The sequence below is a fragment of the Nestor notabilis genome, unplaced genomic scaffold (assembly GCF_000696875.1).
Source record: "Nestor notabilis isolate BGI_N333 unplaced genomic scaffold, ASM69687v1 scaffold7683, whole genome shotgun sequence".
Lineage (NCBI taxonomy): Eukaryota > Metazoa > Chordata > Aves > Psittaciformes > Psittacidae > Nestor > Nestor notabilis.
Genome location: NW_009920569.1, coordinates 7071 through 26330, shown reverse-complemented (window position 1 = coordinate 26330; position 19260 = coordinate 7071). Strand labels below are relative to the sequence as shown.

Below are 19260 nucleotides of genomic sequence, written 5' to 3'. Positions count from 1 at the left end.
ATAGAAATAACAATTCTCCAGCAACTTTTAAGAACACCTGCACTGCCATTCCTTCCAGCTTCCTGCATTCAGGCAAACAGGTACCACGCTCCCTGTATGGGAAGTGCAGCCAGCAGGTGAGAGCAGGGACAGAGCATTGCCCATGAGGTCCAGGAGTGGATTCATTCTCTGCACCCACACTCCCTTCCCACCCTTCCCATAACTTAAGGCATAAGCAGCTTTCAGATGAGACACGTACGTACACGCAATCCTCTGTATTCATGGAGCTGCAGGAAACCAGCTCTTCTTCACAAGCTACTGATTTGTTCCCAGTCTTAGCATGTTACTTCACTCCTAACTAAGCCTCAAAAACATCAACCTCAACAGCCCCTTCTCTACAGAACACCTTATTTACAGCTTTACCCACACTCACAGTGGAACAGAAATGGCTTCAAGCAGAAAAGGCTTCAAGCACATGGGACTGGCTGATAGTCCTGCAGTTAAATGTTACAGAAAGTTTTTCCTATTACAGGCCCAATCTAAGATGCCTTGTTTATAACTTATACTATTAAACTTTCACAACTCTATACAAATTCTCAACAATGTTAAAAAACACTGTATAAAACCATCTTAAGGCACAAAAAGTTAAACAAATGCAGCCCACTGGAAATCTCAAAGCAGCCAATTCAAGAGAAGCTGGCCTTGTAATAAGTACATAGTTCATGTATACATGTTAAGCTTCATTGTCATACATTAATACCAGCAAATATAGCACAAAATGTATGCTGCTCAGCATCTGCTCTGCTTCATCAGTACTAGCCCCCATACAGGACATCATCTGTGGTTACAAATAGGAATTGAAATCAAATGATTTGCTGTGAGCAGTCATGTGCTGTTACACATTTAGGTTTGCAGGTATGGCAGCACTATTTTTAAAGGGTGGATGTGAGCTTGTTTCAACCTCAGTGATTTGCTGCACTTTGTAAAAGCAAAGAAGTATGGATATGGAAAAACAAAGTCAAATGGAAGCTGGGAGAAACTGCAGTCCTGCACAACAGCATTTCATAAGTTAGTGTCCCCTCACCCAAGCAAATTGTCTTGGGCAAATGACTGAGCACTAGAAGGACACCCATCACAAGTACTGTTGTGCCTAAAAAGTCTTGAGAGAGATCAGCATTGTCAGTAGGGTCAGCAAACACGCAGCAGTGCAGCTACTGCCCACCTCCAGAAACACACAGATAACAGCTTCTCCATTGGCTCAGGGATTCGTGTTTAACTTTAATGGCCAGCCAAAGCCATCCAAGAAAACCTTGCACAGGGGCTTCTCAGCAGGAGTCTGTAGGTTACTGTCTACAGCAGGGGAAAAAAAGCACGTAAGTCGTTCCTCCAGAGTGTGAAAGGCATCTCTGCATTATGACATACAATACATCCAAGCTCAGCTGTGAGTACGAGTGGATGTTTTCTTATATGCAGGTCTTCAAGGGGTGAGGAGCTGCCCTCCCTACATGAATATTCAATGTGTAACTGCATAGAGGAAGAAGCCTGATAAAACAGTTCAATTTAAGTGCAAGTTTTCTGATGTGGCTTCAAGCAATGAAGCCTCATTGAAAAATGCTCATTGCCCCCCTCGGTGTCACACAGCTTTCTTCTTTACTAGTGCTTTTCTCCCACCCTTAGCAATGCTAATCAGATCACCCCAGCACTGCTCATGTTATTAATAAGCCATTTACCTTTTGTGTGAAGGAGAGACTGTAATACCAGCACAGAGCACTGAGCTCCTGTTCACTAAAAAGAGTAAGACCATCATTGGTCCATTTGAAATTAGGGAAGTCTGTAGCAACATGGAAATAAAAAACTAGCTTAAGAGTTTCTATTCATTGTTTTATAGCAAGAAAACTTTTGTCAGGGTTTATTATAAAGGAACAGCATAAGGAAACCAAATAAATAGTTGAATAGTTAACAGTATGCAATAGAATAGTACTAAACTTCAGTTACATAAAACTTAAACTTTGGAACAGCATCGATATGAAAGATTTCTTAGAAAACTAGGACTTAGTCTGAGATCCTCAGACCTGTACATTGCAAAAACCAGTCAATTTTGATGCCCAGTTGGTCCCAGCTTTGCCCTCTGAGGGACCACATCCATTGAGAACTATGACCCATCCATACAGCTCCCTAATCCTGCTCTGCCCCATCATACACATGCTGTTTTTCCAAGTCTCTAAGGGAAAGCATGAGGCATGAGTTGTGCTTCACTGTTTCAGAGGAAGTGGTACCTTCTTCCCCATCTGATAACTATATTGAACAAGGTTATGCAATTTAGCCTAAGGATGCTTCTTTCTTCCTTAAAGCAGCGGTTAGAGGAAGAGAAATATAAGGCAGAAGTGACCTCATAATCCCAGTAAATCCCCAGCTGGGTTCTGGGGGAGGTGGAATCAAGGGCTGATTTATCATTAGTTGGACAAACTGTCCAATCTAACATGGAGAGAAGTTCAATGCTGGATCAGACCCTCTGTCATTCTTTTTTCCACTTCTCAACACTGCGCAGTCACACAGAGCTGGATTCTATCAGCACATCTCACCCAACACAGGAGGGAAGGGGGGCGATCTCTGCCGGCTCTCAAGAGTGACTGAAGCAAATTCATCACCCTCTGGAGCAGGAGTTTACTGTGCTCCCATATAAAGAAGTATCACCACTGTGATCTGAAATTGTTCCCAGATACAGAGTTCTTTACCTGTGGGACATGTGTATCTCTCTCTAGAGAAAGAGCAGCTTACTGTTTGGCTATACATCAGATGAGTCTGGGTCTTTGACTTGATGTAAGCAGAAATATATACACAGTATAACTTTGAAATCTGTACGTCAAACCAGTTGATCAAATTCTCCTCTCATACAATTTTTTATATCAGTAGATAATTCCACTGAAGTCAGGAGTGCTAAGAGGCTTTTGAGGAAAACTCAGCCTTATATATTTGCATTAAATGCCAAAACATAACCTAAAATACTCCTCTTGACATGTGTCACTGAAACATTTCCAATGTCAACTTCTCCAGAACACTGGAACAATTAACAAAAACTCTGCTATCCAGCAACAAAAACAGAAATAAATGTTACAAACAAAAAAAAGCTTTTTATCTTGGTTAAGTTCCTGTCAGCCACTTGAAATCTTATCTGTTCCATGGAATTAGAAGCTTGGCACATTTTCATTGAATGCCATTTATCAACATTTTCTTTTATCTAGAACATTTATTGCATATCAGAAATTCACTTGGCTAGGATATTTTTGTTTAGTAGGAACCACTGCCTTCCAGTTACAGCTATGAAGCTCCACACAGTTCAGTAAATGAATTCTCCTGGTATTTCTTGCAGTAATGGTTCCTCAAATTTAAATCGTTTGGAAATGGCTTTCTGCTCAGTTGCTTTTTCTTTCTCAGACTGCCTACATTGTCCCAGTGTATATGAAGCCACTACAATTAGTTCTTCTGTCACTATAGATTCCTCCTCTTCGGTCTTTTCAGCATCAACTGATTTTTCAGAGGCAGAATCTGCATCTTTCTGGGTGACATCACTGGTCTCCCCTCCTGTACTCTCCTTCCAGGGCCTACAAGCAGGATTATCACTTTGTTCTAACCACGGATGTTGAAGACACTCTTCAGCAGTTGCCCGGTCCCTGCAGAGGAAGGAAAGTGTTGGAATAAATATCCAAATGACTTTGAAATGCAGTATCTATCTTGCAGAAGACATCCATACAAATTATCCAAAATTATCCAGTCTTTATAAGGAATCCCCATAGACAAATAGTGCAGCTTCAATAGTAGTTTTCTTGTAGTTTGAGACCTGGAATTTCCAGTTTGCTGCCCATCAAGAAAAGCAACTAACAAACCAGAACAGGGTAAGGCACTTAAGCAAAAATAAAAGGCTCAAAGCATGGGTCATTTAAAAGACATCAGCAAAGTACCTGCAAGGAAAGTCAATATTCTGTATCACATGCTACAGCTCAAACAGCTTTCCGAAATCGATTTGAGTTTGGACACATTCAGAATACGCAGGTTCGAAGGGAAATGGAGGATTTCTCTTTCCATATCCAAGAAAAGTAATAGCCTAATGAAATCTGAATAATCAAAGTTCCTTTATACTTTAGAAATGGCAATGCCAGCACTTGCTGTATTTAAAATTAATCCAGTCTGACATACTGACTTACACAATTGTGTATTTTACTTACTCGGGTTTCTTAACCAGCAGAGTTTTGATGAAATCCACGGCAGACTCTGATACGAGGTCAAAGTCTTCTCCAGAGTAACTTACGTTCATTTGGGATATATTTAAGAATGTTTCTTGTTTATCATCCCCTAAGAAAGGGGATATCCCTGTTAGCATGACATATGCCAGGACTCCAATGCTCCTAAATCAAAACACAGAGAAGCAGCTTTTTAGTTTTTAGACCAAAACAAACCCCTTTTCAGTAAAGCCAGCTATGAAGACTGTTAATTTGTCCAACTTACCACATGTCAGTTGCTGTACTGATGGGGTCATAACTCAGAATTTCAGGAGCTATTGAGGGGAAAGAAACCAAGATCTTTTTTGTCATATGCAGACATTATATTGTAGTTATATAGTGAGATCATGGGCATGTAGTAAAATTTATGACAAGCTATTTGAAGCATGATAGTCTTTTGAAAGGAAGATATTTCTATTCAAGTGATTAGTAGCATTCATTGATTTTAAGTTAAAAAAAATCATTTTCCTTTGATTGCTATCTTCAGAAGCCAGGCCAGTCTCCTTTGCTATTAAGGAAGCTGTATACAAATTTCTTACAGAAAAATCAGAAATATCCAATATTCCATATTCCAGCACTGAAAACCATACCCATAAAGGCACACCATATATCTTAGAGATATTTTCAAGTGTATTTTCATGGCCTAGAATGACATCTGTGTATATACATATATTAAAATAAAATGGATACCAACCTCCACAGGCTCAAATATTCATTCACCAAATTGAGGGGCTCTCCACTCCTCAAAAGCTGAGATTATACATCACTCACTATAGTAACAACTTACCTACATATTCTGGAGTTCCCATGATTTCTCTTAGTTCCTCACTGCTCTTCATTATTCTGGAAAGGCCAAAATCTACTATCTTAATGTCTCCCAGAGGAGACTTACTGGTTAGTAGAATATTTTGGGGCTGAAAAACAAAAGGAGATTTTCAGGATCACCCAAATATAATGTCCATGACACCATATTGCATAATTCTTTTAGATCATGAGCAGCAATAATGCATTCCGTAACAAGTCCAATACCCAGGATCATTTATTCACTTCCCCCAAGGTGAATTTGAAGAGACACGTAGGCTAAAAGGAGTGGCAGGATTTTCTGTTTATAACTGAGAATCACACATCTATGTTTACTAGCTTGGAACACATACAAACCACATGCCAATAGCTGTCATTTAACAATAGCCTATGAATACCTTCACATTTGCACCTTTAGTCCTCCATATCATCTGTTAAATTCCCCTGCTTGCTTCCTACCAACAGATGGTGTAAAAATGCCTCCTGTGGAAGGGTGTCCAAAAACACCCCATCTTATTAAAAAGCCTGAACACACAAAACTGTTTTGACTACACCTGTTTAAAGAAAGTCTGTTGCAACCAACCTCAATCCTGTTCAAAGTACAAACAACTGCATTACAGAACACTAACTGAAGAACAGTTTAAAAAAATACAGCAGCCTGAAAAACAGGTTTTTAAGAGCATCACCTTTGGATAAACTTGTTTGCTCTGACGTCACTAGATCCTGGCTGTCATCCTTCAAAGCAACTCTGTGGTCATTAAGAAGTTCTTTACCATCTATTTTAAATGCTAGTTCGGTTTAAAAAGTTTGAAAACCAACTTTAGACGACAGGTCTTCGGGAGGTTTTGCAACTGAAGCATATCCTTGCCAAAAGAAAGAAAAAAGGTATGACCCTCCCTGCCCCCAGGCCAATAATCACTTCGGGTTCTATTATGAGCTTCTCTGAATGGTAACACTGACAGTTGACACTACCTTCATGCCTGTGGTGAGCCAGGGGTCCCATGAAAGTGAAGAAGCCCTGATTGGGAACCTGGATCATCTTGCATCAGGGGTGGTTGAGGAAGGAAGAAGGCAAAAGAGTAAGAACACCAAAGCAACCACTGGCTGATAATCCACATGGATTAACAGCAGCATTTATACTATTTCCCTCATCACAGAGCTGTTCTCACCCCCTTGTCAGTCATGAAGGCGTGCTTTCACACGGACAGCCTTGCTTTTGAACACACAAGTAAAACCGTGCAAGAACATTTTAAAAGCCTCTGGCCAGTCTTCCATTCCTGCAAAGGGAAACCACAGGATTTCAAACTAACTCACCATGTTGTCAATCTATTTTCTGTTTACAAATCCATGTATTAAGCTTTTTGGGTTTTTGCTTACAAACTGGTATCTGGTGGCTGCACAAAGGCTTTGGGAGCTGTGCATTACCACATGCTTTCTTGTTCACATTTGTTATTCTGTATTTGTATTAGAAAAGCAAACATCCAAAAAAGCTGACCAGGCCTCCCTAATTAGTCTCTCAGATGTTCCTCCCAGTGGGAAATTTAGCTACTTTCTGAAGAGGCAAATAGAAAGCACAAGAAAAGCATTTGTTCTTTATATTTAAAAGAGGGAAAGTTTTTAATGGAAACTGTGTGAAACCCTTAAGCCTGTATTACGGTATTTTAGCAGATAATGTACTTGCCAGAATAAGTTTTTATTGTCTTTTTTCCAAAAATGATCTTCTTATTCAAAACACACCTATGCAGGAAATACCCTACAGTATGAATTGAGTCATAGCCCTAAATCAATTCATAATGAAATACCAGTTGTTTTCTTCTTTGAAGGAATCATTCTGGGGTTCATGTTAAGTGACAGTCTAAACACCAGTATGAAACCTTACAGAAGCCATAGCTTTTGAACTTACCATAGTTCTCAGCTTGACACAATTACTCCAAAACTTTAAGAAAAGGAAGATCATTTTCACACATCTGTAGCACTCTTTCTGTTTTGGTTTTCCTGTACTATAGCACATCTAGGTTTGCCTAACATTGATCAGCCCACAGAGGCAAGAGAGATGCAGGCCAGAGGCTCTCCTCGTAGCCATTCTAAAAAGGGCCTTTCACTCTTACCATCAAGCAATAATGAAATGGCTGATGAAAACTGTCAAATGGCAACAGTTAAAACCCTCCCCCTCTAGTGCAGTAAGGCTTAAATGTGCCGATTTAGATCCTCTTGTGTTGTGCACCAAACAAATGTAGTGAAAAATCCTTGGCTAACTGGGCAATCTGACTGGATGTACTTCACTACAGGATTGGTATATGCACAAAAACCATGTGCTATAGCCACAGGAGTCTAGCCCAGTGCCTCAGGTAGCACAGCCAGAAACAGGTATCTTGGGAAAGATTATAACAAGAAGCCAGTAAGTTGTCTTTTCCAGGCATACTGTCAACAACCAGAAACTTGGGCTTCAGGAATTTGCTGTGTCGGTTGTATCTGTATCAGCAAGTTAAGAGTAATAGGAGTGAAAAGCATCATTTATCATTGCAGATATTAACCACTTCTACATTTTTGACTTAAATGGGACTAAGCTATTGTCACATGAAGAACACGGCTTCCTTGACACCATGAATGTCAATGAAAAGGCCAAACTAAGGCAATGTAGATCAAGTCTCCTCTGAACAAAGATCTAGTCTCCTCTGAAAGCTTATTCTGCACAATTATTTTTCCTAAGAAATGTGCTTAGTAAAATAGGATGGGATACCCTAAACCCCTACCTTGGCAGCAGGTTTCGGAATCTTCTAAACTAAATAATGGCGAAATCCATACATTGCAAATTTGCCATTATTCCAGAAGTTTCTATGAGCCTCTCGTCCTGCTATCTCCTGTATCTTTAGCTGTTTTCAAGACGAGTATGACTAAGGATACATAATAAAGGTCATGTTTTTAAACTAATCATTGCCTCACCCTAACTTGCAACATTAATGAAGTTACGTATCTATTTTTATAATATTGTAAAAATAGATCAGATCCCTAGGAAAGAAGACAGGAATTATCCAAGGAATAATGGACAGAAACATGAAAAACAGACTAGCTGGGACACCCCAGCTACATTGTGTGTACAGACACTAAATTAGGCTGATCAATCTACTCTAAAAATAGCTAAAGAGCTTCATACCATTAAGAAATTAAATATAAGGATTTGGGATTTTTTTTGGTCACTTAAAGAGTAGACATACTAGACATGAATTACACTTTATTCCCCAAAATAAACTATGAAAGTCCTATAAATTAAGAAACAAGACTATAGTCAAAACAGGTTTTGTAGAACCTGGATACTCTATGCCTGTCTCCTAGCAAACAGCTTTGCTCTAAAGGTTTGAACTCCGGATTAAATTGTTCTTTTGCCTTGCAAACTTGATATTTTAAATTACAACTCTTTTCTTAGTTTCCTGGATATTCCTTTAGACAAAGAATACTACGCTTCTATTAATACTCCATTTCTGTGTAATGAACATTCCACCTTAATCCTCCTGGAAAACTCAGTTGAAATCTGCAGCGTTCCTTCTTTTGTAACTGCACTAGTTTGCTTTCTGAATTTTGGGGTAAAACAACACCTGAAATAATTTCAAATTATTTTGCTAGTTGTCCTCACTGAATGTAACATCTTGAACACAATACAGGAGGAGGAAGGGAAAAGCTGTCTGTTGGATCACCAGAGTGATAATATATAGTACAGGAGAGTGCTGCTTGGAGCAGTCATTCTCCCAGACCCCAGGGCTATGTAAGGCTCTACCTATCTCTGCTGCAGGCAAGAGGCAGCTGATCCTTCCTCAGCTTCCATACCTTTATAATTCTCTTCCATTCCCAACTACCTTAAGTTTTCACCAAACACCAATTCAAGCTGAAGTCAAACAGCAAATGAAAACAGAGGAAGGAGTCTTCCCTTACTCTGCAGCTTTTATGCACCATTTAAGAGGAGATGAAAGACTCCTGACTACAATCTATGCACACCCTGCGAATTAAATAGCATCAACACGATACTGTCAAGTGATACTTAATTTGCACTCTGTAGGGTTATATTTGCTCTTTTTCCAAGTCAAAGCTGGATTACATGGTTGTATTTTGCTATTAAAACTAAGCCATTTTTCAACTGTCTTTCAGAAAGAAATGATCAGGTGGCAACCTTGCTAAGTAAGCCACATCACAATACCCCTCTGTTAACATGCAGTTTTTAGTCTCACAGAATGTATCTTTCATCAATTAAGAGACAGGCAGAAGCTAAAGCAAGCTAGCTGTCAGTGTCATTAATTAGATTTATAATGTAAGACTACATTATAAAGCAGCTGTCAGTCACATACTGACAATCATTTTGACTTAAATTCTTCTGGGTGTAGAGCCTGATTTTTTTGAAGGTGCAACACATGGAAAATTGGATGGACCTTTGCAAAGTTATCTGTACCAGACAAATGAAAAAGGAAACCTTTAGAGAACCAAAGGTGAAACTAATAGCATGGAAAACATTTTAGCAAGAATCTGTAAGCTTTTTGATCCTAGCAAACACTTTGCTTAACAGCAAGTACACTTGCATAAGTCTTCCAAATGTGACTACAAAATCAAGTATTTAGTAAATTCCATAGTGCTGTAAGCCACTAGGAAAACCAGCATGAGCCATAATATATCAAGAGAAGATTGAGGCCAGTATGTTAATAAACATGCAGCCAAAACCAGCACCCGAATTCAGTTTTTGAGTTCCTTGAAAAATGGCCCTTTCTTAAAGTCTTGCAAGGTGTGTGGGTCAACCAATCTTCACAAGTCATGGGTTTTAATCCAGTTTCCAGCCTCTTTGTTTGCCAGTATTCTGAAGACTTCCCTAAACCTTATTTTGCTTAAGACCTTCTATGTCATGAAAGTAATCACTCTGCAATTAGGACTCCTATTAAGATCCACTTTTCAAAAGCACATTGCACACACTGCAGCAACATATAAGCATAATAAACTCAAACATCAGACAATTTGCTCTGCTACTTAACTTTTATAAGGCAGCAAAGCGATGCTGGATCCTTCAGTGAGAACTAGATAGTCTCAGTTTTATAATCCAAGTTTTCTGATCAGTTGGAACGTTTTTAAAGTAAGCTTTTTCTGAACTTGTTTTTATTTTACACACTTTGCTTCAAGGAAATTCAATGGCCAACCAACACTGAGCATCTTGTCTGAGCATACTGGAACTTTAAGGAATTCTAACTGCTCGTTGTGAGTCCTTCTGAACACTAATTCTCACATCACTTGCTAAAATTTTCCACTCATTATTTTCATACAATTATTAATATTCTATGTGCATGAAATCAGTGGGCTACAGAAAGTCTTACAGAATTCCACAGATAATTTCAATGATTGGTTAGAAAACCAGGCAGGTGTCATATTTATGTGCAAATATTACCCATCGTCTGCTTTAGCTGATGAATGGTTCATGATGTGCTAGGTTATAGATGAAGTATGTACAGCTTGATACTGGAGTCTACTGGTAGCTTTGTAATACTGCCAAAACGCAACTAAGTGTAAGTAAGGACCTCAGCAACAGAACAAGTGTGTAGCAGCTTACTACATACTTAGTAAATATGGGAATTGGACACGGAAAAAGAATTCAAAAATTTCAATGCAAGATACTTTTTATACTGTCTTGCTTAGTAATAAAGTAGTTCAAGCTCAAAATGAGATAAAATTGCATCTTCCATAAGAGTGTGTGGATAAGATTAACTGCAGCCTGGGAGACAATAGCTTTTCTGGACCCCTGTTACAATTCCATTCTTAACCATACTGCACTTAAAAAACAAGTCAGGTCTTACCCAAAGCACTCATTTGCAATTTAAGGTACAAGGTAAATCCCCTTATGAATTCATTACATTTCACTGATCAAATGAAGTTTATATTTGACATAATCATAGAAAACTCCCCAAATCTGCATCCCAAATGCTGAATTTTATCGTTTGAAGAATAAGTAGATAAAAATTGTATTAATTACAAATTAGCATTAGTATGACATATAGCCAATGACAAAGCCAGCAGATAAGAAATTAACGAGCAAAATACAGCAACAATCTTACCTTTAAGTCAAGATGAACCACATTGTTTCTGTGCAAGAATGAAACTCCTTCTAAGATCTGCTTCATAAGTCGTTTAACATCCTTTTCTTTGAAGGCTTCCTCTCTTTCAGCCACACACTGGTCAAAGATTTCACCTCCAGCAGCACTATGGGACAACACGAATTTTATTATTTCAATTATAGCACCCATTTTGCTCTACTTGCACTATTTTATTTAGAGCAAGCAAGATCAGTGGGCAGCAGCATCCACAGTGGTATTCTCAGTTCTTAAACATTTGGCACGCTTTTAGAGCCTAGGAAGACTTCTCTGCAGCGGAGCACCTTTGGAGAGAAGCGAAGACCTTAGTCATTTAGGTTAGAGAATGTGAATGCTACAGAAGGTTTGGGGACTACTTTGGAGCCACTGCTGACCGTGCTTTTATATGAATGCCACATTTGTTTAAGAGCAGTGTTAACATAAAAGATGCGCCTTTCACCATAGCTATGAAACTACATGGTCACTTGGCCAAGGTAAGCCTTTGCGAACACAAAGCAAAACAGCTCCATCCCCACCCTCCTACAAACACTCTGCACATACACGAAGGACTCTAAGTAAAGTCTATAATTGCATTGTTTGTGAAGTCTCTGGCATATAGGGATGCATTAAGTTTCTAAACGACTCATCTAAACACTTGTGAAAATCTTAGCTCTCCGCTTGCACCCTCATCTTTTGCTTCTGTATTTTTAAATAAATAGCAAAGTAACAAAAGATGTAAAAAGAACTGGAGGTGAATGACTGTTTTTAAAGTACTCTGAAGCCACATAATCATGTAGCATCAGAAGTAAAATAAGCAGAGCAGAGGCTCCATTTTAAAACAAGAACGGGCGTAAGAGCATTGGAATGGGGCCATTTTGCATTACTACCATTGTTGAATTACCACTATGAAATCAACACATACACTCTTCATTCTGCATGAAGTTCTGTAATTGCCCCTTGGTGAAAGATGGTGAAAGCCCTGAGGACAGCAACTTCTCCAGTTACCCCAAACTGCGACATGCCAAACATGACTTTTTGCAGAAGCATTAATCTTTATTGACCTGTAGCCATCTACTCTGCCTTTGCTTGCACTTTTCTAATGACTTACATTACCTGGGCAATCCAGAAGACAGAGGCATCGCCAACAAAAATACAACAGGAAATGAGATTTCTAACAATGGTGCATTTGGATTATGCACCCCCTAAAAAAGAACGCTTAAATATACTCCAGTTTTCATTTTGCCTATACTAGCTTTGCTGCTACAGTCCTCATGGTTTATAAAGAAGTTTTTTTGCCTTCTCAGATATTCTCATTACTGTGATTTAAAAAGCTCCCTGCAGATTGTCTTACAAGCAAAAAGGATTTAGAAGAGGGTTACATCTTAACTCTTTCTAAAGTGTTTTATATTTGTGTTCAGGATGCTGGTAACTGCTACAGGAGTACAATTTGATTTATTAAACTAAGAATTTCTTTTAGAAAAGAAATGTCCACAAAATTCTTTTTCCTCAAAGATGAAGGAGCTCAAGTATAAAATGAGGCTTTCAAAGGAATATTAATACTTTAATTCCTCTAAAAAAATTGCATATGCCTGACACCATCACATCTTTCTTCAGCACGCTTTGAATTCAAGGAAAACAATTAGTAATATTTCAGCTTGGAATGGGATTCAGATATTAATGACATTTTAAAACTGGACATGGGGCAGTTTATTCTAATATTCTAAAACAAGTTCCTTTAAAAAGCAACATCAGGTGGATCTTCGAGGTAGGGATAGGAGAAAAGTCTACTGTAATCAATAAATTAAAGTTTCTACTTTAAATATGCCACAGTAAGTTACTTGGAAGAATGATTTCTTTCCTTGTAGCAGTAAATTATCATGCACATACAGTGATAAGATCTACTACCAAAATTACTAACATAATGTGTTTTACAGCAACAACCCTAGGATTTTGCTGGTGTAGCTCTGCCACCTAAAATAAGCAAAACAATACTTCTCCCATTGAATTCTGTGAAATCTGCTTTATACCCAAAACCTGCTGTTGCCCGCCAGGGATCACACTGTATTTTTAACAGACCCAGCTGAAAACTCAGCAAAGGGCAGGTGTTACAAAGCCGTGTTTGCTATACGTCTACCTGATAGACATCTGTTACAATTAGGTTACACTAATAAGCAAATTAACATTGAAGTAGGCACCAAGCTAAAATTTAAGCTACATAGAATTTTAATACAATACTTAAAGAACTTTCAATTCAATGTGTTAAAAGTCAAGGTAATGCCAGTTGAAGGAGACAATGTCCCATCACTGAAACCAACAGGTAGTACTACCCAATGAGAGTACAAACCCCTTGATTCTGAAGACTTTTTCTCTTTAAAGGTATTCAAGTACCTCACAGTACTTTGAAAGATTTCTAGGTTCATCAGCATTTGTAAGAGTGAGACAAGCAAATAGAGCCCTTACACATTCAAACCCACTTCTTGACTTAGGAGAGCTATTCCCAGCTACCACAGACAAATACACTTAGCTTTACAAAACAGATTCATTTTTTAATCAACTCTGCTATTTAGGATGCAGCTGGAATAACTTCTTCCAGACAACTTCTATCCAAAAATAACCATATTGAAACAAGTAACCAGCAACCCTTTACAAGAACATGGGGAAATATGTTACTGCCAGCCTGTTCCGTGTATTGTTGCTGGGGAGTGAGCTTAACTGATTCCCTTAAGCAAAACAGTCAGTGGTTCTGAGCCAACCCAGTCACAAGTGTTGGGAGTACAGTCTCAAAACAACCTCCAGAAAGGTTCTCCCACACACCTATGCCAAATTTTGACAAGCTCCTTAACAATACTTTCAATTCAGTTATTTTTTAGTCCTTAGCTAGAGCTCAGGGGAAAAAAATAATCCAAATACAGAAGGGATTAAAATACATATGTGCTGATTTCGGCTAGGATAGAGTCAACTTTCTTCCTAGTAGCTAGGAAAGTATTATGGGCATGTCATTGCAATGCTTTCTGAAACAAGCAGAGCAGGAGTTCGCTGGTGGTCGTAACATTTACCCATTTTTCCTCTAAGAACACATTTTCCATTAAGCTGCATCTTTTTGAATGGTCATTATGAAATAACAACTTTGCAAACCACTGGGCACCCCCACCCACCTCCACAGAAAGCGTTCCTATGGGATAAAAGCAAAGCATTGTCCTCAGGACAAGAAAGTCTTTAGGAAAACAAGCCATCAATCTGAAAAAAGAATTGATAAGGAAATATTTAAGAGCACAAGGTTTTGAAATCCAGTGTTGCTTGGAATGCATTGTTTCTCCAGTGCATGCTCCCTTAGCTAGGTGTATGGAAAGTGCAAGACATAAGAACTTTTTTCAGACTTAAAAGCTAAGGCAACCAGAATGCTTCAGCTATTTTAATTTGTTTATGAAAGCACTGTTGTGCTATTAACTTCCCTGCAGTTTCAAGTGAAATCTAACTGCTCTTCATCAGTGAAAAGCATGCTAACACTTTATTACTGCTTATCAGCATAAAGGAGCTAAAAGTCATTTAGAAGTCTGGAGCATTAATCTTTGTTACAATCATGTTGACTTTCAATTCAGTGGAGACTGCTTATCTTCCTTGAAACATATCTTAACAATGCACTGTGTGGAATTCAGCATCCGACCTCTTTCAAGTGCACTTACAGTACATGAACACAGTCATTTAGTCTATCATTAGAAAAAGGTTGAACAAATCTAGTTCAGTGCCTCAGAGAAAATTAAACATTCCCCCAGCTTTAATGGGTCAGGCATTAAGACAGTCTTTTAAAAGACTCAGAAGTGCAAATCCTTGGAGCACAGATACATAGGCTAGTTGCTAGAACACACTTCATTTCAAATGCTGAGACCATATACAGTCTGCAAGACCCAAAAATTTACTTCTTGAACCTTATGCTCTGTCAAAAGCCTTTCTGGAAAGGCTTTTCTTTGGAAGATAAATGGAAATTCATCTGTTTTCTGTATACAGAGCTTATATTACAAGAAGATCAAGCAAGGTGTTTGTAATGCTATCGGCAAAGGAGGTTCACATTCACCGCTGTTGACAGTCATTCCCCCCTTTCCTTGGCTAAGCAAGAAGTGAATTTACTATAAATTTTTCCAGTGTAAGGCTACTACAACATACCAACATCCCCAAAACCTGAGAAAACTGTAAATCCATCTCTGGTGAGAGGACATATGTGAAGAGAAGCATCCAAATGCAGTAAGTTGTAGATACTATTCTTTTAAGTTCTTGGTTCTCAGACAAATGCCTTTATTTGGGGGGGTCTTAACTTTTTAGATCAGGCCACTCAAGAACTGCATGAAAGAGAAGCAAAAGGTAACCAACACCAGTTGAAAAGTTTTCCCCTAAAACCTTCTGAAGAGCTCCAGTCTTGCTTTGAGTCTGCTGTTTAGAACAACTTTGTCAATTACAGCAACAGACAAGATGCAAACATCAGAGCAGCACCGTTATTTCTGATTCCAGTGGTTTTGCTTCAAGTTCTGTCTGTTGATTCTCATGCCAAATGAATCATTTCTGGCAAGCAGACTCTGATCAGTCACACCTCCAGTAACTAGGACTGTAAGTAATGTCCAAGACAACACAAGTAGTAACATTATCCAGGTCCAAATAACTATAGGTGAAAAAAGCACTTCATCCAGCATATCCAATAAACCCTGACTGTGCCTTCAAGATAAGAAAGATGATGGCTTTAATTTTTTTTTAAACTAAGCTTAAAAAAATGCTACTGTATTTATACAAGATGCTGGCAGGTATTTACTCAGTTCACCTAAAAATACTCAATGGCTTCGATTTTGAAGTTACACATACAAGTTTCTGTACTATCTGACTCACTAATATCATCTATCTGTCCCATAGATGTATAAACATACAGTGATGAACCCTTATAAAAGCGCTAGTTCTTAAGCATCAGATGTTCTGTTGCTCTTTCTTTCAAAAGAAACTGGAAAAAGCCAGGTAGGTCACCTACAAATATTGAGCCCAAGTTACTAAATTTGCTTTTTTTTCCTTTTATATGTGATGTGTCAGTTTTACCAGTCTGTATCCCTGCCTTTTGCAGTACAAGTCCCACTTCCCTTTTTTATTAATTCATTCCATTTACACTGAAATACAGAAACATGGCTGACCCACAGGTGAAGTCCAGGCTCTATATACTACCCTTTTGGACTTAGCTCTTCAACGCCTTGAATACCCTAAGGTCTTGTGACAACAAACAGAAGTCAGAAACTGTTGTCAAGGGGGATGCAGACAGGCACTGATTTGCTATTCTAGAGCTGAAGCCAACACTGTAATGCCTCATTGCTTCCCATTGTTCAGCACTTAACAGGCAACAGTTAGAGGGCAACTCTGTTTTCTGTCAAAAATTGATACTGCTGGAAAGACAACCCTGCATGTAACAGTATTTCTCTTCATGAAGACAAAGCACTAGGTGTCCCCTGCACCCCTTAGAATTCAACAGAGAATCATAGAATCCCAGACTGGTTTTTGTCAGAAAGGGTGTTAAAGCTCATCCAGTTCCAACCCCCTGCCATGGGCAGGGACACCTTCCACTAGAGCAAGTTGCTCCAAGCCCCTGTGTCCAACCTGGCCTTGAACACTGCCAGGGATGGGGCAGCCACAGCTTCTCTGGGCACCCTGTGCCAGCGCCTCAGCACCCTCACAGGGAAGAATTGCTTCCTTATTTCTAACCTGAACTTCCCCTGTTTCAGTTTGAACCCATCACCACCACTTGTCCTGTCGCTGCAGTCCCTGATGAAGAGTCCCTCCCCAGCATCCTTATAGGCCCCCTTCAGATACTGGAAGCTGCTCTGAGGTCTCCACGCAGCTTCTCTTCTTCAGGCTGAACAGCCCCAGCTTTCTCAGCCTGTCTTCATAAGGCACATGTTCCAGTCCCCTTATCATTCTCATGGCCTCCTCTGGACTTGTTTCAGCAGCTTCATGTCCTTCTTATGTTGAGGATACTTGAAAACCTTAGCAGAAAAAGTTAGTGGCCAACGATTAAGTATTTGTTTTTCTCCTTCCCAAGATAAAAAATCAGCCACACAGGCCATCAAGCTGAACACAGGCCGAAATGCCCTGGAGAAGCTCACAGTCTAGGTACATTCTTTAATCCTCTGCAAACAGAATGTCAGAAATTTACTAACATTCATACCTGTTTTGTTGCAACATGTCCCTGGAACATGCTGACACTAAAGAAGCATCCAGACATATTTGCTGAAGTCAGGGGAAGACTGTTTTTGTAATTTACAATTCTAACACACAGCTCTCTATCTGAAGCAAGGTATGACTGATGCATATAAACCCAATAATGTTGCTAATTACTGAACAACCTGGTGTCTACTGAATGACCTAGTTAATACTTTGGATTAAAAAGGTTTTGCAGTTGTAAGAGTATTGAGCTCTAAAAGAAAACTAGCAATTTTGCAATAAAATTATCACAAAATCCATCAGTTTATCAAGCTTTGGATTCTACTGTTTATACTATATCCCTATGGGGATCCAGACATTTAAACTCTATTCTAGTTAGGTCTGTGCTGCTAGTGTTTAAAGCATGTATTTATGAGTCTCCAATAACTGCAGTTAAAACTCCATAAGCTCTGTCACACCTTTGCATTATAACAGATAGTTGAATATTTCATGAATTCAATAAAGGCACAATGAAGTTGAAAAAACATATTCCAGCAGGAAGTTTGCCTTAGCAGACACGGTGTCATTCCATTTCACTGAGCTTCAAAGATACAGTTTCTTTGGACTTCTAAACAAGATCAGACTGGGACATGAGTTTTCTTAACGTTTCTTTTTGCTGTCAAGCAAGAAAAGAGCCATATAAACTAGATTTATCTTAGCAGACAAGTTAAGTCACTTCTGAACTGGTGAGCATCACTCTTCCTCTCCTAATTATTTAAAATCCACAGAGGTTGGACAGGATCTCTTAATAGAGTTCAATAGCAACAAATATTTGGCTGTTTCTTGCACCTACATGTCAAATATCTAAGCCACTGGCATATTAGATGGACTGTCACAGCAGCTGCAGAAACATCCATCTGGACAAATTCAAGGGGAGAAAACCACACAGACAAACATAGAGTCAAAAGATAAATGTCATTTGAAAAGCTGTTCTAGGTCTGAATCCTCTTACTCTCTTTCTTTCCCCAACAGATAATGATGCAGAGTTTTTCATTGTAGATCATAGGGGGTTTTGATAGTTTCTTTTTAATAATGATGTTGCTTTCAGTATCTTTTTCATAACTGGTAAAAAAAAAACCCCAGATTTTACCCCATCTTTGTCACTGTCAATGAAATATACTTCAGTTTTTGAACACATGCTCACCGCTTCTTCCTTTTTTACAAGTAGGGAGTGTACATAGTTCTTATTTCACTAATGATTTAACTACATAAACTAGTTCAGCTTTGAAAGATACTACATCATTGGATAAATTTATAATCTGCAGTAGTTACAAGACTTATTGCAATACTGATTTTCTTAGCAATTCTTCTGGAACTCAAGCAAGTGTAACAGGCAAGCAAAGTATTTTCACATTATTGACACATAGTATTTTTACATTATTAGTTTGAAGCAAACACTGCAGAAGGCTAGTCAGGAATTATTACTAGTACTTACTATTCCAGGACTAAAATCATCTCTGTTGCAGTTTCATAAACTTCATGTAAGTTAATGACCCAAAGGTTGCACTGTGCCAGCTCAAGGACTGCAATTTCATGGATTATTTCCATCCGACAGTCTTGGCCCTTTCTTCTTTTTCTCATGAATTTTGCTGCAAACTCTCTTTCAGTGTCTTTCTGGATACACTTCTTCACCACTGCAAATTTGCCCCTGAAATTAAAGAAGAATGTAAAGTTAATTTTAAGTTCCTTAGTGACAGATTTAGTATTGCCCTTATAAATCAACATCTTGGGAAACTTGAGCTAAATTGCCATTAATGGGTACATTTAAAATGTTCTCAATTAAGAAAGATGTCTTGCTGAGAGATAATCCCTACACTTACACACCACAACCCAGAATGTAACTTAACCTCCATGAAAAATAAGGGATTAAAAACTCTATTGAT

At 38.7% G+C, this 19260-nt stretch overlaps 1 protein-coding gene across 1 annotated transcript; it reads right to left on the bottom strand.

Annotated features, from left to right (window-relative positions):
• Positions 1–2979: 2979 nt before the first annotated feature.
• On the bottom strand, positions 2980–19025 carry STK17A (serine/threonine kinase 17a; the record flags this gene model as incomplete). The annotated part of the gene is made up of 6 exons (XM_010010722.1): positions 2980–3650; positions 4203–4382; positions 4483–4531; positions 5044–5170; positions 11138–11282; positions 18813–19025. Coding segments are annotated over 6 exons (1048 nt in total), but the record flags the coding sequence as incomplete, so codon positions are not given.
• Positions 19026–19260: the final 235 nt, after the last annotated feature.